The sequence below is a fragment of the Lutra lutra genome, chromosome 14, assembly GCF_902655055.1.
Source record: "Lutra lutra chromosome 14, mLutLut1.2, whole genome shotgun sequence".
Classification (NCBI taxonomy): domain Eukaryota; kingdom Metazoa; phylum Chordata; class Mammalia; order Carnivora; family Mustelidae; genus Lutra; species Lutra lutra.
The window spans coordinates 42,035,321-42,061,403 of NC_062291.1; the positions used below are offsets into that span (position 1 = coordinate 42,035,321).

A 26,083-nucleotide genomic window follows, 5' to 3' on the forward strand; every position below is an offset into this window, starting at 1 on the left:
CACTAAAATGAGGTCCATGAACGTAGGGAGATTCTGTTTTGTTTTCTGTTGTATGTTCAATGTCTGGCACCTAGTTCATGAAAGGTTGATCTAGTCGATGAGCTCAGAAGAAAGGGTGAAAATATTGGAAGGCAGATTTTTAGCTCAACACACAGACATTTGTAATGATGTATATACTGTCCGCAGGCTGGGCCAGTAAGTGGTGCTTTCTCTAGAGCTACAGCTGGATCCAGATGACTGCTGGGGTGGGATGTTTTGGAGGATGTCACAGTGGGGGGTGTTTGGCCACTAAGTTCACTTCTACCCTTGTGGTTCTGAGGATGGGCCTTTGCCAAAGACTTGACAATTGAGGGAGCCCAAGTTGATGACATTGTATTGTGAATGATGATAGCTAATTGAACTAGGGGTGTGAAAGATTAGGAGTCAGGGATGGCATTGCTACTCACAGCTTCTGTATTTTGATGGCAACGAAAAGGAAAAACTGAAGTTCAATAAAAATGCTGGTTTGTGGGCAAATTTTAATCAATGGTCATAAATTTTGAGTTTAATGTGTTAGTGGATCACACAGGAGGCATCCAGAAGGTGATTATGTTCAGGCAGAGATGGAACTCAGGAGAGGCTGAGGTATGTCATGCCTATTTATTAGAAGAACTCATACCTCTCTCTCCAGGAAGGTATCTGAAAATGTTGCTAAAAAGATGCGATGGGGGATGCTTGGGTGGCTCAGTGGGTTAAGCATCTGCCCTCAGCTCAGGTCATGATCCCAGGTGTTCGGATCGGGTCCTACATCGGTCTCCTTGCTCACTGGGGGGCTCCCTGCTTCTACCTCTACCTGCTGCTCCCCCTGCAATCTCTTTCTTTCTGGCAAATGAATAAATAAGATCTTTTTTTTTTTTTTTAAAGATGCCATAGTAGTAGATCATTTAGCTATAGAATTTCATATAATTATTGTAGAATGTAGATATTATAGTTTCATTTCACAGAAAATAGAAGCCCAGGGTGACTTCATTGCTTCTCGGGGCCAGAGGTCTAACTTGAATCCCTGTCTTTGGAGCCTGAGCGTGAAGCTATTTCTCCAGTGTTCTGCTTCAGGGAACTGAGAGTCACCAAAATGAGACTCCTCACGATGGGACAGACTCCTGCTTGCTCATTGGCAGTGCGAGTGTCCACCACTTGTCCTTGACTCAGCTGTGCCCACACCCCCTCCCTGATTCCAGTTCCAGTGCTTAACCACCTGCTACCAGGAAGCCTCACCATAAAACTGCAAGTTAACAATGGTTGCATCTGCCAAACTTTCTTGGCTGGGCTGGTACAACGTGCTCCCCTATACAAGGCTATCACAGTGTTGGGCTTTTTCCTCCTCCTCTAGTGATGATCTTCACTGTGAGAGCAGCTAATGGGTAGTCAAGTGCAATGGCTTGTGATCTGGGAGAAAATGAGCTCAACGGGGAACCATGAATAAGTTGTTAAAGCTAAGTGGAAAAGAGAAGTGGAAGGAATTTGGAGAGGCAGCTGAGGGAGGCATTGGGGAGCATGGAGGCAACATGGGGTGAATTCAGTGAGAATACAGTTTCAGGAGAGCATTTGTCCAGCGGCAGCATTACAACACCTCTTAGTACCCTGGATTTGCTTCAGTGGGCAAAGAAGGGAGGGATTACAGAAATGCTGGGGGAGCCCATGAACTAGGAGTGTTTTCTGGAAAAGTAATTTCCTCTCTCATATGGCCAACGACAACACCTGCTATACTTTCACAGCATTTTGTGCGAAAGCTGAGTTTTATTTGCTATACAGGAAAGGCTGGCCAGTAACTGCCCAGCACCCGCAGAAGGTAGAGACTGAGTCAATTTTTACTTAACAGGAGTGTGCCTTGGATTGGAAAGCTGAAGGAATATGGATTCAAGCTTTGTGGCTTTCTCTCTCTCTCTTTTTTCCCCATTGCAATTTTTGGAATCATAATTCAAAACTACTGGATTAGGGCATGTTCTATCAAACTAAAAATCAAAAGCTTTCCTATGGGGAAAGTCTCAATTTTATAGCTGAAAGAGGTGACAGCCGCATGACTGCCATCAAAAATAATTTATTAACTGTGTCTGTGCAAAATACTCTGGTAGGCACCAAATCCCAGGGGCTTCCCGTTTCAATGCATCCTCTGCTCTCTGCAGTCTTCTCAGTGTACTGTACTGTTTCGCTCTCCACCTGTGAATAAAATGGATACCTTGAAAACTTCATCTTTGTGGAGACTGTAACAGTACTGGAGAACGCTGGTTCCTGCCTCCGTGTCAGTCTTACAGTGCTGGGGAGCTGTACGGGGAGGCTGTTGCCCTCAACTTCTCATTCTCCGAGTTTGTAAATAAACACACCTTTTCAGTTTTCACTTTAGACCAGGAAATCTGGGGAGAGTTGACATGCATCATCAGCATAAACCATGCTGATGCTGGCTCTCTAACCCTTCTTTCTCGCCCAGTCCCCCAGATTCCCAGGCAGGTCCCACACTGCACCTGACATACAAGTGCACGCGCGCCTCTCTACCCAAGGTAAGAAACCAGCAACGCAATTTTGGACATCAACCCAAATCCTTCTCGGTTTTAGCTCTCACAATCATTTGTCATGTGACAGGTGTACCTGAGCTTTCATCTACATTTAAAGGCAATACTTTGTTTTTTAAGGTAAGTTATTCTCAATCAACTTGGAGATATCTGCCAGGTGTAAATGCACGAAGGTCGTCTGCTTCACCAGCATCTCTCTGAGGAACTCGTCGGAAAGGTGGCTCTCCATCGAGCACCCGCCATCAGGCTGGGGAGTGCACAGACAACCTCCCAGGAGCACAGGCCCAGCTCCCTCGCCCCGCAGCGTCCGTCTGACCCCGCCGAATCCGCTCGGGAGACGGGCTCACGGTCGGTCGGGAGCTGCTTTTGCCACACGCTTCCAATTGGGGGTTTGCTTGGATCATTTATTTCTCCTGTGCACATTAAGAAACCACCATTAGGTGCTGGTGGGAGGCGCCACTCTGCCTGAAGCCCAGCCCGTCCACGGCGACTCTGCGCACACCGCGCCCGCCCGGCTGCCAGAGCTCGCCTGGAGTCATCTCCGGCCGCGGTCCGCGTCGCCTGGAATCCCCGACGCGGTTTCCCGCTTCACCTCCCTAAGCGTGACCCGGCAGCAACGGCGCCGGGGAGCGACTTCGATTCCTCTGTGGCGTGTGCGGTTCCCTCCGCGGCGGGTCTGAGAGCACCCGCCGCGGACGCCCCGTGCGCCCCCGGCCCCGGGCTCGCGGCGGCGACGCCGTAGCTCGCTGGAGTTTGACTCTCGGGCGGCGGCGGCGCGGAGCCGCAGGCGAGGCGAGCCCGGCCGCTCGCCCTCCGCGCTGCGCTCGGATTGGTCTCTCTCAGAGAGTGCTGGCCGAGGGTTGGCTGCGGGCCGGCTGAAGAACAGGTGCACCGTATAGCCCGGGCTCGCGGAGCAGCGGCCGAAGAAGGCGGCGCGCCGGGCCGGGCGAACGGCGGCGGCGGCCAGGTCGGCCCCCTGTGTCGGAATGCGGCTCTCCGGCGCCCGACATCCCACGGTCAGCCGGCTCAGCCTCTGAACGCGGCTCGAGGCCCAGCGGCGGCGCGGGCGGGCGCCCCGGAGAGCGGGCCGGGCGCGGCGCCCCGAGGATGCCGGCGCGGCTGGAGCGCATGCAGGCGGCGGGCAGCGGCGGCGGCGGCAGCAACAGCAGCAGCAGCGGCGGCAGCGGCGGCAGCGGCAGCAGCAGCAGCAGCAGCAGGAGCGGGGCCCCGGCGCGCAGGAGGCCGCTTGGCGGGCTGCAGACGCGCCCAGCCGCTCCCTGACCGGCCGGCGGCGCCGGGGGCCCGTCTCGCCCCTCTTCCGCGCTCCTCGCCGCCCCCTCCCCGGCCCGCGTCCCCTCCCCCGCTCCTCTCCTCCCCGCCCGCCGCCCGCCTCTCGGGGGGAGGGGCGTGGGGGCAGGGAGCCGATTTGCATGCGGCCGCCGCGGCCGCTGCCTGCGCCCGAACCCGCCGCCGCCGCCGCCGGAGCCCGCGCCCGCGCCCGGCCCGCGCGGCCCCATGCCTCTGGCGCGGCCCTCGGGGGGGCGAAGGTGAAGACCGGCTCCTAGGATGAGTGAAGGTGCGGCCGCTGCCTCGCCACCTGGAGCCGCTTCGGCAGCCGCCGCCTCGGCCGAGGAGGGCACCGCGGCGGCTGCGGCGGCGGCAGCGGCGGGCGGGGGCCCGGACGGCGGCGGCGAAGGGGCGGCCGAGCCCCCCCGGGAGTTACGCTGTAGCGACTGCATCGTGTGGAACCGGCAGCAGACGTGGCTGTGCGTGGTGCCTCTGTTCATCGGCTTCATCGGCCTGGGGCTCAGTCTCATGCTCCTCAAATGGATCGTGGTGGGCTCCGTCAAGGAATACGTGCCCACCGACCTGGTGGACTCCAAGGGGATGGGCCAGGACCCTTTCTTCCTCTCCAAGCCCAGCTCCTTCCCCAAGGCCATGGAGACCACCACCACGACTACTTCTACTGCGTCCCCCGCCACCCCCTCCGCCGGCGGTGCCGCCTCTTCCAGGACGCCCAACCGGATTAGCACCCGCCTGACGACCATCACGCGCGCGCCCACTCGCTTTCCCGGGCACCGGGTGCCTATCCGGGCCAGCCCGCGCTCCACCACCGCACGGAACACTGCGGCCCCCCCGACGGTCCTGTCCACCACAGCCCCCTTCTTCAGTAGCAGCACGCCGGGCTCCCGACCCCCGGTGCCAGGAACCCCCAGTACCCAGGCAATGCCCTCCTGGCCCACTGCGGCATACGCTACCTCCTCCTACCTTCACGATTCTACTCCGTCCTGGACCTTGTCTCCCTTTCAGGATGCTGCCACCACCTCTTCCTCCTCTTCGTCTTCCTCCTCTTCTACCACCACCACACCAGAAACTACCACCAGCCCCAAATTTCGTAAGTATACACTGGGTCTGAACTCTGATTTACTACTGAGTTTCCGTTTTATCCTCCTGTTTCCTTTTCCCCTCCGCCGCCGGTCTTCTAGCATCCTCCACCCCTCACCCCCATTCCAGGTTGGAACATTGCATGAGATAAAGTGGCCGCAAGGGAGGAAAAAGGTGCGGGTCTGTTCTGGGTCTGTGTGCGGGGTGGGGGTGGGAGCTGTAGGAAGCGGAGAGAGATTGTCAAGCTCCACCTGGCCCACTTAAGTGGGTCCCAAACGAGAACAGATCCCCTAATTCCCTTCAAAGGGTTAACGCGAGCGCGATCTCTGCTCACTGCAGATCTGCTGGAAAGCTCCGGGATCCGGCTCCTATTGAGAGGTGGGGGAGGCGGGTGGGAAGTCGGGGGTGGGGGTTGGGGGGGATAGGAAGGGCCTTCCCCAAAACACTGAGCCCTTTCCCCGTCGGTGGGAAGGAGTGAAAGAAAAGCACATGCAAATTGACCGAGGATAAACCACAAAGGGAAGTTATGTCCGTGTGGGTGTGTGTGGGGTGTGGGGGGAGGGAATGATTTGATGGAAATGTTGATAGAATGAAGCTGTAGACTTACAGTAGCCCTGACCCGGACAGGGACCAGGAAGGGTTAATTAGAAGCCATTGGGGGAGGTAGGGAAACTAGGCGATCCTTGGCGAAGGGCTAAAGCGATTATCCCCCCTCCACCTCCCCACCTCCCCACCTGCCCGGCTCTTCCTGGGTGTAGAGATTGATTCTGTGGCCGCCCAGAGTGAGTTAAGTAGGGGGAGATAGGAAGGGAGCCCTGCTGAGCTACCGCCTTTAGGGTCCTGACGGAGGAGGAGTTTTTTTAGCCCTCTCAAGCATTTGCTTTTGTTCCTTTCCCAAAGGTGGGGTGTGAAACCTCATCTCCCCTCCTTCTGTGCCTGAAAAATAGAAGGGGGATTGGACCGAGTTCTCTACACTCAACGGGGAGAACGTCCAAACCCTTTGAAACAGGTCATTCTGTAAATGAATGTATCATCTTCAGCCTGGGTGGGATTGCTGCCAGTACTGGCCAGTTTACCCCAAAGAGTGATAGATTTCTACGTATTTGTATTAGGTGGTGTATATTTTCTGTATATCTTTACAAATGTTTTGTGTGACTACTTGACCTACCTCCCCCTACCCCCACCTTCTCTTATTCTAGGGAAATGTTGGGAAGCTTCTGAATCTGACTATTGATCAGGATCTAGGAAACAGTTTGCAATCTCTGAAGGTTATTTAGGACAAACCCCCAGCCTGCCAGTTCAAGTACTGTGCAAGCCTGTTCTCCAAAACTATCTTTACCTTGTATTTCTGTTTTGAGCTAAAACATCTGGAGAGGAAGGGAAGAGGGCTCATCATTAACTCTTCAGTAGGAACACCTGGCTTGCTTTCAGTCATCTGGCGATTTTTCATTTCTCTGATCTTTGGTCTTACTAACCTGACTGTTATTTAACCCTGGAAACTAAAAAAAAAAAAAAAAAAAAAAAAAAAAAAAGATTTAGTACATTTATGGGTAAGGTCCAGGAGAGAAATTCCTTAATGCCTTGACTTTGGGGGGAAAAAAATAAAAAGAAGTTGGGAGTCAGGGAGAAGAGGGGAAGGAGGGAATCTGCCACAAACCAGAATGGCAGTCAAACCCAGTAACTTGCTGCTTCCCTCTCCTTTGGCTGAAGCCGTCATTTTTTTGAGAGCACATTTTCTCAGGAGGAGTTCAGAGGCTTCTCTCAGCAAATCTAGCTTGAGTTTTGTGGAGGATAAAGGATGTGCAAGTGTATGTATGTTTGGACATATTCAGTGGTTTGAAAATATATGTGTGTCTATCCTGATGACCTCAGATTTTTTATCTTTTGATGCAATTGATATGAATAATGGAGTGTGGGTGTACTTTACTGTATGTGTGTGTGTGCGTATGTGTGGGGGAGTCTTGTACATGGGGGGGGTATTTCATGTTCTTTCTCAATTGATCTCCTTGCGTTCCATTCCAGAGGTCTTTAAAGAAAAGCCCAAGGTAATTATTTCTACCTCTCCATGCTCCTTTTCTACATTCTGTAGAAGGGAATGGCAGCCTGTTTAATAAGTAATGATTATTGACAAGACTCTCAGCCCCAAGGAAAAGGGGTGGGGGGAGAATCTGTAAATGGTGTCAATGTTCACTTAGACATATAAGCAGCATTTGTTTTATGTGTATCTGAGGTCCACCTCTTGCTCTTTTTTAAACCTTCTACAAGGAGTTGAATTAAGGGATAAAACACAAGTATGCAAATCCAATAGAAACTGACCTGGTTTGCATATATCAACAACGGAAATTTTAATGAGAGAAAGATTATGCAGTTTCCATAAAGGATGAATTTAAATAGTTAGGTTTATATGGTAATTTAAAGAAAAGATAGTTTAATTATTATTTTTTTTGGTCCAAGATTGTCCAAGGATGATTAACAAAAGGATATAAAGATTTCATTTGAGGGATTATTAACACTGCCACTGTGGGCTGAAGAATGGCCTGAATACCTTGCATTTTATTTTTCACTTGTTTTGGTGCGTTACTAAAGTTCCCAGGAGAGAAATTCCCCTTTTTCCTAGTTTCTACTTTAGTAGATTTTTTTGTTTTCGTCTTCTCTCTCTCGCTCTCTTTTTTTTTTTTTTTTGTTTCTTTCTCATCTTCTTCTTTAAATGAAAGTCATGAATTATGTTGTAGCACCTGATGACAGCTAAAGATGAGACTGTTTTTTTTTTTTCAAGACTAAGCCACTAATTCCTTAATGGCCAGGGTCTTTGCTCTCCAATTGAACATCTCAGGGTTTACAGAATGAATGTCTTTGTGTTTGTCTTAGGTCAGTAAGAAGGATCTGTATCTGTAAAGGCAGCACAGCTCTTTGGAGGAAAAGAGGCTGGTGCACTCTTGAATAAACACACTTGCTGATGGTAATAGGCAAAACAAAAGTTAATTTTGTTATGCGGGAGGCTCAGTTTAGAAGACTCTTTCTAATTTTCTGTTGGATTAAAGACCGAGATTGAATTTAAAAGGAAGAAGGGGAAGGGCTTGAAGTTGACTATGTTCTTGTCCTCTTCAAACCTTTAGACACTGAGCTGGACCAAAACTTTCTTCCACATTACTGGGATCTCTTGGGTTCCCAGTTAGCTGCCCACAATTTGCTTTAGCTTCAGATGTTTTAGAAGCAAATATTTTGAATTTATGGCCACCAGATTATTTTGCCAACAACCTCATTGAAGTATCTTGCCTCTGAGAATGTAGATTAGTTCACAATTTTTCCAAGAGAAAGGAAGATTTACTCTAGGCAGGAGAGGAACAATGATTTTGACCCATTTACAAAGAGCATTTTATAGCACATTGAGTTGTAGTTTCAGACTTGAAACTTACATGCAGAGTTTTGAGTGCCCCTCTGGATTGTTACTTTACTCAGCCAGAAACCCTGTTTTAACAGTTCAGAGTTAAGAGTCATTGGGTAAATTCAGAAACTGAAGACAAGAGAAAAGAGCCACTTTTAATTGGTTAGTTTTAGGGCCCTATTTGGAAAGTATATTTAATTACAGTAAGTAAGACCACGATCTCAAATACTGTTATTTAGTGAAGAGGTAAATGTAGAATGTATTATTGGTGTATAAATGTGGTATGGGGGTGATTTTTATTATAACTGAGTCTATATCATTAAAACTTACTCTAGCCATACCTATTGTAATTTTGAAGACTGCCGTTGATAACACTGTGTTCTTTTTAAAAAAAATTATTTTATTTAAATTCAATTAATTAATATACAGTGTATTATTAGTTTCAGAGGTAGAGTTCAGTGATTCATTGGTTGCACATAACACCCAGTGCTCATTATATCACACGCCCTACTTAATGCCTGTCACCCTGTTACCCTATGTCCCCATCCAACAGGTAGTATTTTCCTGTATTCTTTTCAAAAGTTTCCAGTTTTTCAATAAGAATACTCTTAGTTGTTTTATAGCAGCTTTAAATATAATTTGTTAAAATAAAGTTACTTCTATATATTGTTCTTTATTTACATGAATCAGAGCCTCCAAAGGAATTCTAGCATAGCAGAGACCAACCCCACCAAAGTGAGAGGATTCAGAGCTTGAGGTCAATATTTCTTATGCAATTCAATCCAGAGCTTTTTTTATGAGCACATATTACAACCTGAGTATGTTTTGATTTCCTTGGCCTTAATGTGGGATTGTGAGACTTTTCTGCTTTAATAACTTATACTGTGTGCTTTACTCTTTTAGACACTTCCTTTGTACTTCATCATCCTCACACACTCAAGAAAACCAAAGGGCTGGGGCAGGTTAGGCAAGGCTCTTTCTAGAGCCATTTTTAGTTTGGTCTTGGTGCATGAAGACAGGGTGGTTCAAGCCTTCCTCCTCTTTTCCCCATGACTGAGATAAGGGATTGGCAATACTGTTGCTAATTGAGATGACCTTTTGCAGGGTTGATTTGTGAAGCCAGTCACCTATTGTATTTGTGCTATATTTACTGGATAGCCTTTTTTTTTTAACCTAACACTGATCCATAAACCAGTCAAAAAGGGGAAAAAAAAGAAACAAACAAACAAAAAAGCCAAACCCAACAAACAGGCAAGTAGAAGCTGCTTTGTCGCAACTTCTGTCTGTTATTTTTCTAAGTCCAGATCGGGCCATGAGCAAGAGTGTGGGTACAGGGTGAATCGGTGCCATTCTTGGGAGGTCTGGTGTGCAAGGGAGCAAAATCTCTTTTCCCTTGGAAATGCTCCCCCAGCTCTTCCTCCTCTCCACAGCACAATGAGAGGAAGGCAGATTTTCAGCTTGCTTCTTTTGTAGAAATTCTTTCCTCATAACCTCTCATATCCAGTGCCAGACATATCTCGATATTCTATCTGGGATGTTGAAAATGGAACATGAAAGTTGGCCCTGAAATATATAAGAGCAAGGAAAGAGCCATAAATCTAAGTCTGTAAAAGGCATTTGAATTACTTGTGAATAGAACTAAAATTCATTTTATTCCCCCTTTGAATCTGTTTTTATCCTCAGACTTTTGTGTTGGGCGAAGCCGAGATATACTGGGTTGACAAATACCACTGAGACATTTTGAGATCCTAGATGTTTTTCTTGTCTACACCCAGAAAAGTGTTTCTTCTAGGGCCATATACGTATTGAAAGGGGTGGGGGAAGTCAGACTCAATTTAAAGCTTTGTAATATCAGGATGAAAATGGAGCTAAATAGGTGTTTTCCTTTCATGCAATTATTAATGAAAGTTTTAGGATAGATGCTTAGTTTGATTTTCCATCTTCACCACTGGTTCCCTGGGATTTCTTGTATTCCTGTTGAATAATGCCTCTTTTGAAGATTCCTTATAGGCTTTTGATTTTTTTTTTTTAGACTTTTATTTCTTAGTTTATAGTATAAGCAGTAGTCTTTCAGATTTTTCCTAGATAGCCATAACATCTCCATGTCATTTCAGGCTGTTACAAAAGTCAACACTTTAGGTAAGACAATGTTAGACTAAGTTGATGAACAAACTTGAGAAAAAAAATTCTACCCACTTATGCAATTGAGTTATTACACTGTCTTGGTACTTTATTTCTTAAATTAAAAAAAAAATTAAGGATTCCAAAAACATGGCCAAAACCTAATGGCCATTTATTGTTCCATCTAGATTGGGATACAAATCATACAAAATTTTGACAGCATTTATTGTATGATTCTGCAAAACAGTGTTTCAACTGAATATAAACTATTATGTCTTTTCAAGTAGTGGTATTATCTTCATAATACATGTCATGTTTCACTGTTCTAATTCATTATAATGAATATTAAACATCAGTATGGGACATTGCAATGCTGGTAGCCAATTGGTTAACTTAAGAAGTCTATAAAAGTAATAGTTTAAAAAGAAGACAAAGCTTTCTCCCATATCTTGATATAGGGCCAATGCTTTTTCTTGAGTATGGGTCTATAAATTTGTGCTCTGCATGTATGTCTTTTCCTTCCTTTTCTTTTTTCATAAGGCATGCCTCTAATTACGTCTTTCTTCTTTAAAGACCCTGGTGAAGGAATCTGAACCAGACTCTTTAGAGATACTATACTATGTCCCTATGTCCTCTGCCTGTATCCTTTAAAGTTTTCTTGCACATCTAATTCAAAATAATTTTATTCTTTTTTTTTTTTTTTGGTCACCATTTGGAGTTTCTTCAAAGCATTCACCTGTGTTTTAATAGAAACTACAATTATCTTTCATTTCTGCAATCACCTAACAGTGGCTTACAACAAATTTAAATTACATAATGACAGTAAGAGCAACTGGCATAAACAGGTTTGTTACCCTGGCTGAGTGTTGGTAAGCACACAATTCAAAAGTTGGTCACAGCGGTGTGGTTGCTTCTTTGAGCTTGGCCTGGTGGCAATGACCTTGTCACTATCCAATGAGCTTCTTTGTATTCATCACACTGGAGGGGTGGTGACAGTCAGCTGGCTTACTGGAGCCAGTTTAAGAAAGTGACTCCTTTAGTAGTAGGTCATGACAGCTTTTTGAGATTTTTATGGAAGGGTGACATAGTTTTGCATTAAACAAAACAAAACGAAACACCCCACCAAACCCAAAACCTGTAGCCTTAAATCCTGTGATAACTGTGCAACCTCAAAGAAGCATTTTGATCTCTTTGAACTTTAATGTCCTCCTCTGGATTAATGAGGGTCATGATAATTACCTGCCTTGTGTATCATTTGTACAAGAGCTTGTAAGCTGAAAAACACTTTACTGTTTTTATGTCAAGAGAAATGGGAAGTGGATAGACCAGGTATTTTCCTCCAAGAGCACATCAAGCTGTTGAATTCAGTTGAAATATTGGAGTTAGTTTGCTACCTAGCTTGAGGGATCTTTTATCACAATGAGATATTATTGTTCTTGTATGCCCTGGATCTTTCCCGTGCTCCTCTCGGATCTGCTGGCACACACAGTCACATATGGTGTGGAAATCTTCCTCAACTCACCTTGGAAATTTAGTCCACTCCACAAACTGGAGCCCACGATTTCTCATCCTTTGCTTGGTACACATTTTTTTTAAGGCTTATCTTGGACATACATTTATCAAAGAGAGGATCCAAAGTTTTGGGGGATAAAATGAGTGGGATTGTTGAATGGTCTATAGAGATGAAATCTACAGACATCTTCAGATTCTTGATGAAAGAAAAAATGCCCTATGCCTTCCTTTCCTGCCTTTCCCACACTGTCTTGTTGTCGTTCAATCTTTGGAGTTTGGAGAGAACATTGGTAACAATAGGCAGTCTTTGTATTGCATTCTATTCCCCTCTTTATTTAGAAGTTACTGTGATTTAGGTCTCAGAGGATTGATAAGTGACGTGTATCCATCAAATGGCTCTTAGATGGATATCTTTCACTTTGGGGAACTTTGCTATTAACATTGTGAAAACATCTTGGCCTCTATTTGTTGGACACTTAATCCTGATTTATATTTCAAAGTATTACTTTTTTGTTTGAAGCCTTTTGTTTTCAAGACAGCTGGTGATGGTACATAAGTCCTGGATGGCCATTCCCAGGCGCAAAAGGAGACGAGTCAGAAACAAGCCTCTAAACTGAATTGAGAATTAAATCTAATAATAGAAGTTTAGCAGCTTCCAATGATAAGATTTTTTTTCTCTTTGAGGCCTTTCTTAGAAGTGATAGTGTGTATCATGGCTGCAATGTAGGCTATAAGAGAATTAGAAAAAAAAATCATCTGGATCTATGCAACTATTTTAGCATGAGTACCTTATAACCAGGGTTATGAGAATAGAATTTGTACTAAATATTTGATAGGAATTCCTAAACATGGAGCCTGCCTCTTCAGATACCCTTCCTGTGATGACATGTGACCCTCGTCATGATTTTCCTGCGAATTGCCAGGGACTTAGAACTTTACTAAGAGAAAAATCACACTCTCATCATTATTTTAGGATCAGAGTCTGTTGAGGTCTGTGCCATGAATGTTACTTTTAGAAATGTGGAAGAATTCTTCACAAAATCTCAGTCTTGGAATGGGCTTGAGAATTTAGGGACTAACAGTGAGAGCTGCCGTTTGTGGGGTTTTACTGTGTGCCAGGAGGGCTAGCTCTTCATGTATTTATTTATTGCCTTATTTCTTGTCTTACTGATTGATTGGAAACAAGGACTCCAAGACCATCAGGCCAGTAGTCCAGGTATGATGATCTCAATCATATAGCTAATCGAGCTTGGCTCAGAGTGGTTCTGTAATTTGCCAAGGACATGCTAAGTGGCATAGTTTGAAGGCTCAGGAAGGTTAAAAGATCATTTTCCATATAATCTCTCCATTGATAATCATCCATTGATAAGAGTGTAGCCGTACTGTGTACATGGCCTCTTTCAAGCCCTTAGGTCAGGGACAAGGGCATTTGCCATCATAAACTCCATAAAGGGCACATCTGTCCTGTACCCGTTTTGTTGTTGTTGTTTTTTGTTTGTTTCTTTGTTTTTTAGCTATGGTAAAGGGAACCTTTCAAACCAGAGAAATTGTCCTGGTTTTTAGTCCAAGGAGAAATTTAGGTGACATTTCAACAAAAGATAAAGAATGCGTTCTTTTAAACTCCTATTCCTTGATCTTCTAACTCTGTTTTCTCCCGTGGCTGCTTGTAGGTAATTCAGTAGACCAATGACAGAATATTTACTTTATTTTTCTGTTCCCTACAATCCAGCCAGAGTTGTCTTCTTTGCCCATTCCAAACTTGCTTTTGATTACAGTAGTTACTGCATCATATGCTGAGACTGACCAATGGAAATGTATCAGGGAATGTTTGGAATCAAAGCCTTGGAGTCCTACAGACACAGAAATACCAACCCTGTTAAATAAATGTTGGCTGTTGTACCATAGGCACTATCTCCTGAAGAGCATCTGAATTCCCTCTTGGAACCATACTCCAAGGTCCCCACCATTGACTAGCCAACAATCCTAAGAAGGGTAACATTCATGAGACGCTGATAGTCAGCCAGGAATACCCCACATTGGTCCCAGTCATTGCTTATTCCTTTGACATTTCTGTCTAGCAAGGGTCTCTAAGGAAAACAAAACAAAACATTCTTTTTTTTTTTTAAAGATTTTATTTATTTATTTGACAGAGAGAGATCACAAGTAGACGGAGAGGCAGGCAGAGAGAGAGGAGGAAGCAGGCTCCCTGCTGAGCAGAGAGCCCGATGCGGGACTCGATCCCAGGACCCTAGAGATCATGACCCGAGCCAAAGGCAGCAGCCCAACCCACTGAGCCACCCAGGCGCCCAAAACAAAACATTCTTTTGATTAAAGTGAAGGATGATTGGGATTTCTACTTCTGCAAATCCATGAACAGAAACTGGGAATCCGTCAAATCCCAAGATAGGGTTATTACAGACTCTGCATAGCCATGCAGAAGGATAGGAGCACTGTACTAGCAGGAAGCCTGTCTCATCAGAATCCCTGTAAGACGGTGAATGAATCACATAGACTAAGAATGACAGCTGTACTCATCGAGAAGAGGGAAGTGAGATTTCTTACCCAAATTCATTGTTAAGCAAAAGTTTTTGTTGGCATGATGACAAGATCTAGACTCCAGGAATAATAAGTGATCATGGGGAGAAGAAATGTTTATATTAAACACTGTCTTGACCCTAATTCTATTTAACTGACTTTTCAGTATGAGACTCTATTTCTGGATTAAAAAACTGGCAAATATCCCCGCTACTCCTAGGGACTGGGGTCAGTGCTGAGACCTCCTCTTCCTGGGAAACGCAGCATGGCTAGAAAGCCTCCCCCCCCCCCCCCCCCCCCCCCGCCCATCACGCAGTGTATGTTCCTGGGGAACCTGGTCAAAACCATTTGTAGACCACCTGCTTCTGGGTCGGGGTTTCCTAGGTAGCAGAGCAGCTCTCTCACTGAGATCTACTGAAAGCCCTCAACACAAGGGTTTGTAAAAGATCAAAATAAAACAAAATTAAAATAAATTTAAAGATTAAAAAAAAAAGAAAAACTAACAAATGCCCTTTCATGCTGAATAGCTCCAGTTGATATGGGGCGTCAGCCTTCACCAAATGAGGGGTGTGCTTACCAAGTATTAGTTGTATCTAAATCTGTTTATGCCTGTTGTTGTTACTGTAATTAGGTAATATATTCAAATAGGATGCAAACCAATGAATTAATTGTGGTTTCTATTAGAACTAAATTGATGACTTTGGATATACTCTATAAAGATAAATCCCTTGAAAAAGATGCTTGTCGAAGAAGTTGTGGGCAAGTTAAGGGGGAGTATATTTATATATCCATAAGAAACCTACCCTTGGATTATTTGACCTGTGGCTTTAAGTTGTCATTCCGCTGTAAATAAACTGAAACTGAAACATTGCAGTATGTATTTTGGGTGTGGCTTTTCACAAGAAGAGTAACAAATTTAGTCAGTGAAAAGCCTTGAATTCTACAGCCAAATAGTTGGCAGGTGAATGTGCATTTATATGACTTAGGTTAAAATGAAATAAATAGTAAATAAGTGTCATTTTGCTCATGTGATGGAATTATATCCATGTGTATCATGGCTGCAATGTAGGCTCTACGAGAATTATAAAAAATTCTTTGTTTAATAATTTTAAGTATACTGGAAAGTGTTTAGTATATAATTATCTAAAACTTTAGGTAGAAAATTATATAAAGTACCAACTATATTAAGCTGTGCAGATTAATAGATGGATTTAAGATATATAGTAACTATATTCAAAGGAAGTATACCAAATTGTTAGTGGTGATTTCTGGATTGTGGAAAGGGAATGCTGTCTAATTTATTGTATTTATTGTATTGTATTTATTTAATGGTCACAATTATCTCTCTAGTTAGATGTTATTAAACTTTTGAAAAAGAAGAGGCAGAGAATAACCTCCATAAATCGGTTCGGTTATTAGTCTTGGTTCTGTGAAGTTTCTTTTTTTTTTTTTCAGACCAAACATTTGTGTCTTGATTGGTGGTGTCAGCATTAAAGAGTTGGCTGAGTAGGGTTCCTGCTGTGAAATGCAGATGTGTAGAAATATAAATGCATTTCATTTGCTCATGGGAAATAATGCCTTATTGAAGGCAGGGTATCTTACCGTGGGCCTTCCATTGTTAACCTTGACCTTATAAGGATAAAGAAGATGGAAGTTTAATGAGTTTCTTAATGGCTCTTCAGTCTGCAAATGTTGGGCAGTCTTTAATAGTGTTGCTTGGGTAGATAATAACCAGTAGGAGTCAGTCAGTTGTGTTTCTGCTAACCAACTACATGGTCTATTTTAAGGATCACATGAAAGCAGAATGCAAAGGCTAGTGTGAAGTGAAGGGTCCTAGAAGGGAAGGCTGAAGTCAGATGAGAACAGGTGGGTTGACCAGTTCAAACACTTTCTAGATTCTGGAGCCTCTCATTGAATCATCAGATATTAACTCTTAAAGTTAGGTGGTGAGACTACAGATAGATAAATTCCATAGGACAGTGGAAAGTAGTGACTTGCAGAGAACACAGTTCTTTACTTTGATGAGGAATTGTGCTCAACATCTTTTAGGATAGCTCACAAATACGTTGGTGAACAGAAAGAGTCAGAACAAAAGTATGATTCTGTTTATATAATGTTGAGTGTTAGAGGTCAAGATAGTGATTGTCCTTGGGGAAGCAGCAGGTAGTGAAGGGAGAGACCTATGATATGAGGCTTTAAGATGAAATTCATAATTTTCTGCTTCTTGATCTGGGTGCTGATTACATGGGTGAGTTCTTTTGGTCAAAATTCATCGAGCTCAATACAAACATAAAAATATAAAAGAAATGTTTCTTTGGCCTTTGCTTCATGCTACCAGGGTGGTAGCCTGAGTTTCTGGATTTTTCCACTTATAGACAACTGGATCATAATGCTGAGTGTTTGTTTTTCATGCCCCACAGTCTAACAGATGCAAAGAGAGTCTTCCTGGCTTCATCAGCTTCCTTTTTTTCCTCAGGATTCCCGGCTTAGTGAGATTGCATGCAAGATACCCACACTCCTTTTCAATTTAAGCCTTTCTGAGTGGATACTTGTGTTTATATTACTTAAAATTTCCTTTTCCCCCGTATCGGGAGTGTTTCTGTGGCAGCATGAGCTATCACACTTTTCACACATCCTCCACCTGTAAAACCATACTTGTGTCCTAATAGTGATTTTGATCACAGTTTGACAGCATTTGGGTGCACAGTCCACAAGAAAGCTAATTCATCATCTGCGTTTATGGTTTTGCTGAAAAGACCAGAATATACGTACCAGAGAATGATTAAGTGCTAAAGTGTGTGATTCCAGCTGATGCCACTTCAGAAAACAGTGATTAGAACAGGCATAGGTGATTTCAGGGGAGTATTTGTTTAGGCAGAGAAATGGAGATTTGAGGCCACAGGAGAGAAGGGGGATTAACCAAGGTAGAGGTGTGCGTGCACAGCCTTGTATTAGAAAGAGTGGAGGGTCCAGCCTGGTGGGCAGAGAGGGTCTGTCTTGGAATTAATGAGGTAGCTTCCTCTTTCCCTCAGGACAAAGCCTGATTAAGGAGGGAGGGCTTGGCAGGACATGGCTAAGCTGCTGTGGGAAACAGGGTTGGTGCAAGCAATTGGCACAATATCTGGTGTTTTCAGAAGATGCAAGATCTTCAGGATGACTTGGAGGGAGGAGCAAGCCGCAAATTGTAAAGATTCTCCAAGGCTAATTTGTCCCAAAGCATTTAAAGATATGGTCTGTGATTTGTGCTGAATATATTTAAGTATTGACTTGATTCCAGTACCTCTTCAAAATGCGGCAAGAAGCAAAAGAATTGGTATGTTTAAATATGTTTACTTTTTTGCATAGTCACATCAACACAGCCCTAGATTTAACCCAAAATAGTAGCTTTCGAATATCTAAAAATCTGCAAGAAGAGATATAAGAGAACCAGCAGAAAGTCTTGATTTTAGTTAAATGAACCAGGGACTGCCTTTAGAATTTTCAGAGGCAAAAGCTACTTTATGAATTGATCACCACATCACCCTTCTGGTTCCATCGAGGTCCTTTTTCCAGAAGCTATTTAGCACCTTTTGGGATTAAATGCTGACATGGCATGGCATTCAAAAGGTAGTAGCCCTGTTGATTACCTCTCTGCACTCATCACATGGTGAGGGAAGAGGGGGAGACCCTGCTGCTTTGGCAAGCAGGAGGATGGTTCTGTGTAAGATGAGGCTCTCACCTAGCCTTTCAGAGAGCTCCCCTTGGACACAAGAGCTATATCCCTTCTTTAACGTATCCACAGCCAAAATTACTGTGTCGCCCACTTTGTTCATCATAAAGAGGCTTCGGATTAGAATCACATTCATCACTCTTGCCAGTTTACTTGGTTGCTCATTGTTACCAGATAGAGGGGCTATAACACCACGGAAGCATGGGATGTTAAATTAGAATTGATAGCCAACGGCATCTCTCCTCCTCTCTTTTTCACTGATCAGATAATTTCCACTGAGGTCAACCTTTATAATAAGCCAGCTGACACATACTAGTGATACTTACTTGAAATACTTTGTTTATCTGTCCCCCCCCCTTTTTTTTTTTTGGTGACAGAGATAAAGGTGCCCTTTGCAGTTACTTGTTTGGGTCTTTGTGTATTTGATCAGAAGATATTTTTGAAAGAAAAAGGCAGTAACGCTGTAGATGGGATCTTAACGAAGTCAGCATCCAATCTGCGTTTCCCCTTCACTTGGTGCTGTGAGCTTCTCCGTGACCTTCCGTGGGAGCATGCTGGTGCTCATCTTTCATCATGAGCGGCTCCGAGTAATTTATGGTAAATAATGAAATGCTGTTTCCTACAATGCACTGCAAATGGCCGAGTGTTGTAAAAGTCTAAAGAGCTCTATTACTTCTAAATGACTAGATAACACAAAAATGTTAACCCCAAGGAAAAGAGGTCCAGTAGAACAGGCTGCTTGTGAAGTGCTGTCTTCCTGCTCGATGCCTCCTGATAGGCTTTCTGCACCTGAACTCCACAGGGACTGGCTGGGGTCTGAATAGTTACTTTCCGGAACCACGAGGAGAGGCTGAGGCCTTTCAGGCTGTTGGGAAGACCAGGAGCAGCTGTGGTTCATTTATTTGGCATGGGGGTGGGGTGGGGAGGGAGAATCTTGCAAAATTTGTTTTCAATCTGAAACTCTTAATAAATTTTTTACAGTGCTGTTACCGAGGGTGAGGCCCTCGTGATACAAAGGTGTGGCGGCAAATGCCTTGTTTGAACACTGATGTTGAACAGAAGAGGTTTTATCAGAGCGAAGGTTTATAGAGGCCTGACAGGTTTTCAGAATTAACTCTCAGCATAATATCTGCATTCTCTTTCTCTTATCCACATATACAACCGTATGTACCAAACAGATACAATTTGCAACGCTCAGCTCCCTTGTACTCCATACTACATTAGTACAAGTGTGAAATGTTTGTCACGGTGAACACGTATGTTCTCATCCTGGGTACCATAAAATAGCTACATACGTAAGTGTTAGGGTTTGAAGACCTTAACAACCAGGTACAGAAAGTCTTTATGTACTATACTCCCATTGTGAAAATTGAATTAAGTTGCCGGTCAGTGAGCTCTTTATCCTGACAGGAGAGCCCCTTTGTGGCAAACCATAGCGAAGGGTCATCTTTGGCCACTGATACTTTCAAGCTCAGACCCTTTGCTGAAGTTTGCCACTGGATTTTCTCACGATTCCCAGACACGATTACTTTGCCGAATGAAATAATCTGTTTCTTCTACTAGAATGGCTTTCTTTCCTCCAGATAGCAGCTACAAGGTATGAAAATGAATTGCACAAAAATAAATTACACAGGCTGCATTTTGGGGAGAGTAGCCATAGCGGATCCATCAATTTTCTTTTGACTGCTGTGCCGGGACGTCCACTCTAATTGTCATTGATCAGTTATATGCAATCATTTGGACCTCTGGATCCTCCCCAAATAGAGATGCTTCTGTGCTAGGAAAATTAGGCTGTTTGGATGTTCGAGAATATTTTTGCTTTTGGTGAAGAAGGGTTGTCGCCGTGTGCCATAGGGGAGACAGATTCAGAGAAGTATGGCTATTCCCAGAAGCTTGTTTGAAGAATATGGACTAAGTGGCTCATGGCTCAGCTTCCAGCCCATTAACCATCTACCATCTATCTACCTAAGGTTTGGCATTAGCAATACAGCCTGCTTCGGGAATCTGAGTAGGGACTCTGACTCTTCTGGGTCTTATTCAGTCTTTCTCATTTCTCTATGCGTAGCCTACCACTTCCTCTCTGATACTTGGCCATTTTGTAACCAGTATGCAAAAGAATCCAGTGAACAAGAGGTGATTTCCATGGAGACAGGGAGACGCCAGCGAGACTTACCTCAGGGAAGTTTGTGTTTCTTGGCTTAATCTTGTTAATTGTTACATCTTTTTTTCTTTGCTTCCAAGGAAAATTAGAAGCAGGATAATTAGAAGAGTGGTTTTAAAAGGGAGAAAAGTAATTAAGGCCCAGTGGGAAGGCCACAAGACCTTGTTTGGGGCTGTAGGCCCAGTTCTGACACTCAGTTTTTTGAGACCTCAGGGTAGATGGATTCACTCATTCTCTGAAATTGAGTGTGTTTTTTCTTTTTTTTCCCCCTGTAAGTAAAGCTGTTGGATAAGACATTCCCTGAGGCCCAGTTCTTAATTTGAGATTAAAATCTTAGTGGAATTTTGAATTACTAATTCTGGAGGCTGTCTCCCCTCCTCCTTTCCTCTTTCTGTTTGTTCTCTACCCCCTACCTCTGATGCTGGTTTTTTTTTTTTTTTAATAATATTTAAATTTTATTAGACTCTTTTTTTTTTCCCTTGAGATTGTATTTATTTATTTGACACAGAGAGAGAGACAGCGAGAGAGGGGGATACAACCAGGGGGAGGGGGAGAGGGAGAAGCAGGCTTCCCACACATCAGGGAGCCCGATGTGATACTGTGAAGCAGGGCTCCATCACAGGACCGTGGGATCATGACCTGAGCCGAAGGCAGACGCTTAATGACTTAGACACCCCGGTGTCCTGACCCTGTGTTGTTGTTGTTGTTGTTGTTTTTCCTGTAGTATACTTTTGGTGGTGTATTTTGCATTTTCACCATTCACTAATACCAGTGTTTTTAGTGTGCTGTATAGGTGGGACACGGTTATATCCTTAAGTTTGGTGAACTTTGCTTGTTTACAGCTTTAAAAAAGAGAATTTCTTATCCTTCCCCTGACAGATGGAAAGGATGGTAGCCAGCCATAGGTCTGGTATTGTGATGTGCACACATTGAAAGTAAATGGATTCCAAAGGCAGAGGTATGAGGAGGCTGGGAGGAATTACTGGCACACAGAAAATATTTCATTTGGGAGTATAAATAAATTCATCCAGTTCTAGACATAACCATAATATCTTTCTCCCTTAATTAAATAGAGTTTCTACTTGCTGAATTTTACAGTGTTACAAGAAGAACAGAAGACTAAGAAACAGTATCACTAAGGCACTTTGTGTCTTAATGTAAGGCATTATTTCATGGCAAGCTGGTCGGCACGAGGGTTTTTGATATCAGAATGTGGTTCCGTCCATTGATTAGAGCACAGCTCTGAGCCAGAGTGACATTTAACTCACAGTGGCTAGTGTTAATGTTTTATCTTTTTTTTTGTTGTTGTTGGAACATCTTCCTCTTTGTTATATAAAGTATGTTCACTATGGAAAATTGGAAAACACAGCAATAAGGAAAATAAAAGTCAACTGTAGTTCTACCACCTTGAGATAATTACCGTTATCTTTCTGTAGAATATTAACCCAATTTTTTGCTCCACAAATATGTATTTTTTTACAAAAATGAAATTATATATACTCTAATAATTCTTTTAGCTATCCATTTGTATTTTATGTTAAAATGTTTCTATGACAGAATACTTAAACTCTGTTTTTAATGATGTTGTGCTGAAGTATATTGACATACTGAAATACTTAGGTGAACTTATCACCTCTTGAGACTTTAGTTTGTTACAATTTGGTCATTATTAAATAAAATTCTGCCCCAAAAGTCCACAGTATGGAATGGGAACTTTTAGCCAACATATATACAAAAAACCTTAAATTTTTTATCCAGATTCCTAATTCTTGTTGAAAAAGGATTGAGCAGTTCGCATTCTTGCCATTGCGATGTCAGAATGCCCATTCTTGGGGCGCTGGGGTGACTCAGTCAGTGAAGCATCCAAATCTTGATTTCTGCTCAGGTCATGATGTCAGGGTCATGAGATTGAGCCTGGTGTTGGGCTCAACACCTCTCAGGTAGCTTGCTTAAGATTCTCTCTTTCCCTCTCCCTATGCCCCTTCCCACCTCTCTCTCCCTAAAAACAAAAGAAAGAATTGTTTCTATAACTTTCCATTCTTTTCATAACTCCCACCCCATCAGTGTTAAGGATCATTAACAACAAATCAACAAACAAAATGTTTTGCCAGTCAGTTTTAAAACAGTATCTTGTTGGTGTTCTGTCTTACATTTCTCTAGTTACAAGGGAGAGTGAACATCTGATAGTTTTTGAAACAGAGGTTGTTGGGGGAAGTTTGTGAGTCTTTCCTCGCTGCATGTGCTGTATGGTCAGCTGCCTCTCTCCATCATCCATGACTTCATCTCAGCCAGAGATGCTGTAAGGAGAAGCTGAGGTCTGGTAGTATGAAAGCTACCCAGTGTAACTTAGAAACAAGGTGTTTTGGTGGTAGTTGGTTTTTTGTTTTTTGTTTTTTGTTTTTTTTGTTTGTTTGTTTTTGTTTTTTGCTTAAAACCCAGAAAGCATGGCAGATAAGCAGATAAAAGATGGGTCATAGTCACAGGGAGTCAGCAAATAAGGAATAAGGTGCAGCAATGCTTGACCAAGTGACCTCAGGGGATAGAGTGTTGGGTTACTTGACGTCTGTAAAACCACAGTGCTCAATGTTAACCTACAGGTATATAGCTAGTAAGATTCTCCTAGAAAATATACACCTGAACATACACATACACACAAGGATCAAACATAAGAAAAATTCCTGAAAGTTCAGAGGGTTTAAATTGCAGCTTACTCTGTGAGTATCCATGATGCCCAGGGACTACCTCAACTCCTTGGTCTCTGCCTTTTCTGGAACCTTCTCAGTGTTCTGTTCAGTAAGGTTTCCTTTCCACTCTTCCGCTCTGTGGTCTGGCTGTTGAGTTGAGGCTTGGCCTCCAGGGAAGAGCGGTGTAAGCTGCTCTGCACCTGGGCCCCGTGACAGCCACTGTCTCCAGCTGCCGTAAGGCTACTGCTGTTCCCGCTAATAAGTGCCATGGAAACCCAGTGAGCTCCAGGAGAGGTGGGTGAGCAGCACATCACTGAGTGACACTGGATTGTTAAATGTCACATTACAAAAATAGAACCACCTGAGGAAAAGCAGGGCCACGCTAGCATCCTGTAGCTCCCTTTCTTGGCCTCTGCTTCCCTTTGGCTAATTCTTCTCCATGAGGAGCAGGGAGACTTGGTGCTTCAATTATCTGTATTGTTGGGTCTGGCAGAGATGTCCCTTCTTTGGCATATCTCTAACTCCGAAACCAGACATTGATTAATTTGATTTGGATTAAAAAAACCTGACTCTGTTAAGGCTTTGCTGATCATGTATACATCTGTCCTTTGAGCTTCATAGTTTTAGGATCAAGGCAAGTTGCCTTAGCATCTACTATGTGGTCGTGTCTTTTTTTCTTTTTTTTTTTTTAACACTACAGGAACATAACAAGGGGCACCTGGGTGGCTCAGTGGGTTAAGCCTCTGCCTTTGGCTCAGGTCATGATCTCAGGATCCTGGGATCGAGCCCCACATCAGGCTCTCTGCTCGAGACAGAGCCTGCTTCCCCCTTTCTGCCTGCCTCTATCCCTACTTGTGATCTCTCTCTCTGTCAAATAAATAAATAAAATCTTAAAAAAAAAGCAAAACAAAAAACCCCACCTTGGATATCTTATATCCCAGGTGGATAAATTCAGATGACACCTCCAAATTGATTGACTTGAACTTTCCGATTATTGGTCCAAATACCTTCAGTCCTCAGCTGTCCGAAGGGAATCCCTGCCAGTTTAATGCAGTGGACTATGTGTCGTGTTTCATTTAATGTGGATGTTAACTTTTTGTTTTGTTTATTACTATCCGATGCTATTACCATCCAATTAGGTTGAAAATCAGCAATTAGAATCGAATGCATGTAATAGTTGTTATTTTCCTTTTGATCATAGTTACACTCTTAATGATGTGATCTGTAGTCGGTGTGTGTGGGTGTGTATGTGTAAGGGGTATATGTACTATAGAAAACAGCAGTGGGTGTTAAGTCGGGAAGAATCCAAGTTTTGCTTATTAGATACCTGAACTTGATGGAGTCTATCTCCTTGAGCCTCAATATCCTCATTTCCAAAAGCCAAAATAATGACTACTGCTTGTAAGGCACATACTGTGGAATGTATAGATAATCAAATAATCAGATAAATCAAGGTGTATATATATTGGGAGCCAAAGGATATTTGGATATATGAAACTGGAGCAAATTGAAATCATTAATAGGGCCCGATGTTATTTATGTCACAAGCTAATGTTTTCTTTTTGGGAGCCAAATTTAATCTTAAATATTTAGTACTAAGGAACTTGATGGCTTGAAAATAAAAAAAATTCAAGCTGGAAAGCACTGTAGAGAGGATGAGAATGACACTGAGAAAATCTAAATCTCAGAATGGTGTTGATGAGAACAGTACCAGTTTCCAGGCATCTGGACGTGAATTTCTCATCCTTTGAGAAAGGCACACTCAACCAGCATGCCCTTTTGGTATGATAGCCCTGGAAGTGTGGGATGCTCAGTTTGAAACTGAGCTCTGTGTCAATCCCTGATATCTCAATTTCTTACGTACCGAACACAAGAAGCAGAGGAAATGTGCCTTTGAAGAGTGAAGAACCCTCTCATTTTCTCACTATCCCATCTTATGCCATTTCTCTTCAGGGTGATTGTTCTTAAGAACTGATCCTCAATGCTGAGTAAAGAATACTTTTCCACAGTATTTCTTCCAAAGTGTGTCTTGATAGATTCTGCAAACTATAGAGCAAGATTTCACATGCTGAGTAAAAATAAGATGATTTATATTTCTGGAGAAAGCTAAAATTCATCTCACTGACTTTTTCCTAGTCTCACTTTCCTCTTCTTCATCTATTTTTTTTTTTTTTTGAAAGATCGAAAGTATGTTGTAGATTTCATTTCTAGAGGTTGAGAATTTAGGGCTTTGTTTTGTTTTGTTTATATCGAAACATTGTATGATACAAAATGTCTGTTGTGGCTCGAGGGGCAGTAGATCTGTTGATGTGAGTTAGTGACTTGAGCAGCCCTGTGGGGCTTCTCTTCCACACAGTCCCCTAAACGTTCTTCATTGTTCAGCTACTTATTAAGCATCTACTATTTGCCAGATGCTGTTTAGGCATCAGGCTCTTGAGCTGCCAGAAGGGTAAAGGATAGACTCAAGCATTGCCTCCCGAACCCCCGGAGCATTCTAATGGGGAATTCATACAATGACAGATGAATAAATAAGATGATCTCTGCCAGTGAGAAAAGCTGAACAGGATTGCAGGGTAGAAAGTCTGAATTTATGTAGGTGTTCAGGGAGGCCTTATGCAGTCAGGCTAGTTGAACTGAGTCCTACATGTTAGAAAGAAGCCAGGCATGGCAATACCTAGGAGAGAAGTGCATTAGAAAGAGAAAAAATAAAGTTCAGGGGCCTTGAGGGATAGAAATATGGCCATTGTGTGCTAACATAATGAATATGCTCCAAAGTGGTAAGAATTGAATTGGGAGAGGTGGACAAAGTTTAGGGAACTTGAGCTTGATTTTTTCTTGTACTGGAAAACCATGGGGGGGTTTAGGTAGGGAAAGATTCTGATGTACTTTATGTTTTAAAAAAAAGTCCCTGTGGATGATGTGTGATGCTGCACCCTCGGGACCACTCCTGGAGTCAGGGAGACCAGTGAGAAGGGCACTTACAAGAGTGGGGACGGGTGTGGTGGGATCCATTCCCTGTCAGAACGGATGTCCTCTGGTAGGCAA

At 43.3% G+C, this 26,083-nt stretch overlaps 1 protein-coding gene across 9 annotated transcripts in view; it reads left to right on the top strand.

Annotated features, from left to right (window-relative positions):
• Positions 1 to 3,991: 3,991 nt before the first annotated feature.
• The window catches only part of NRG3 (neuregulin 3), a 1,069,178-nt gene continuing 1,047,086 nt past the window's right edge, over positions 3,992 to 26,083 (top strand). For 3 of the 9 annotated variants that reach the window (XM_047703388.1, XM_047703389.1, XM_047703390.1), the window contains exon 1: positions 3,995 to 4,941. In XM_047703388.1, coding sequence (XP_047559344.1) covers positions 4,113 to 4,941 — 829 coding nt within the window. In that variant the 5' untranslated portion in view covers positions 3,995 to 4,112. Of the gene's footprint in view, positions 4,942 to 26,083 lie in introns of all 9 variants that reach the window. The other 6 variants (XM_047703385.1, XM_047703383.1, XM_047703387.1 and 3 more) reach the window with 4 other exon arrangements.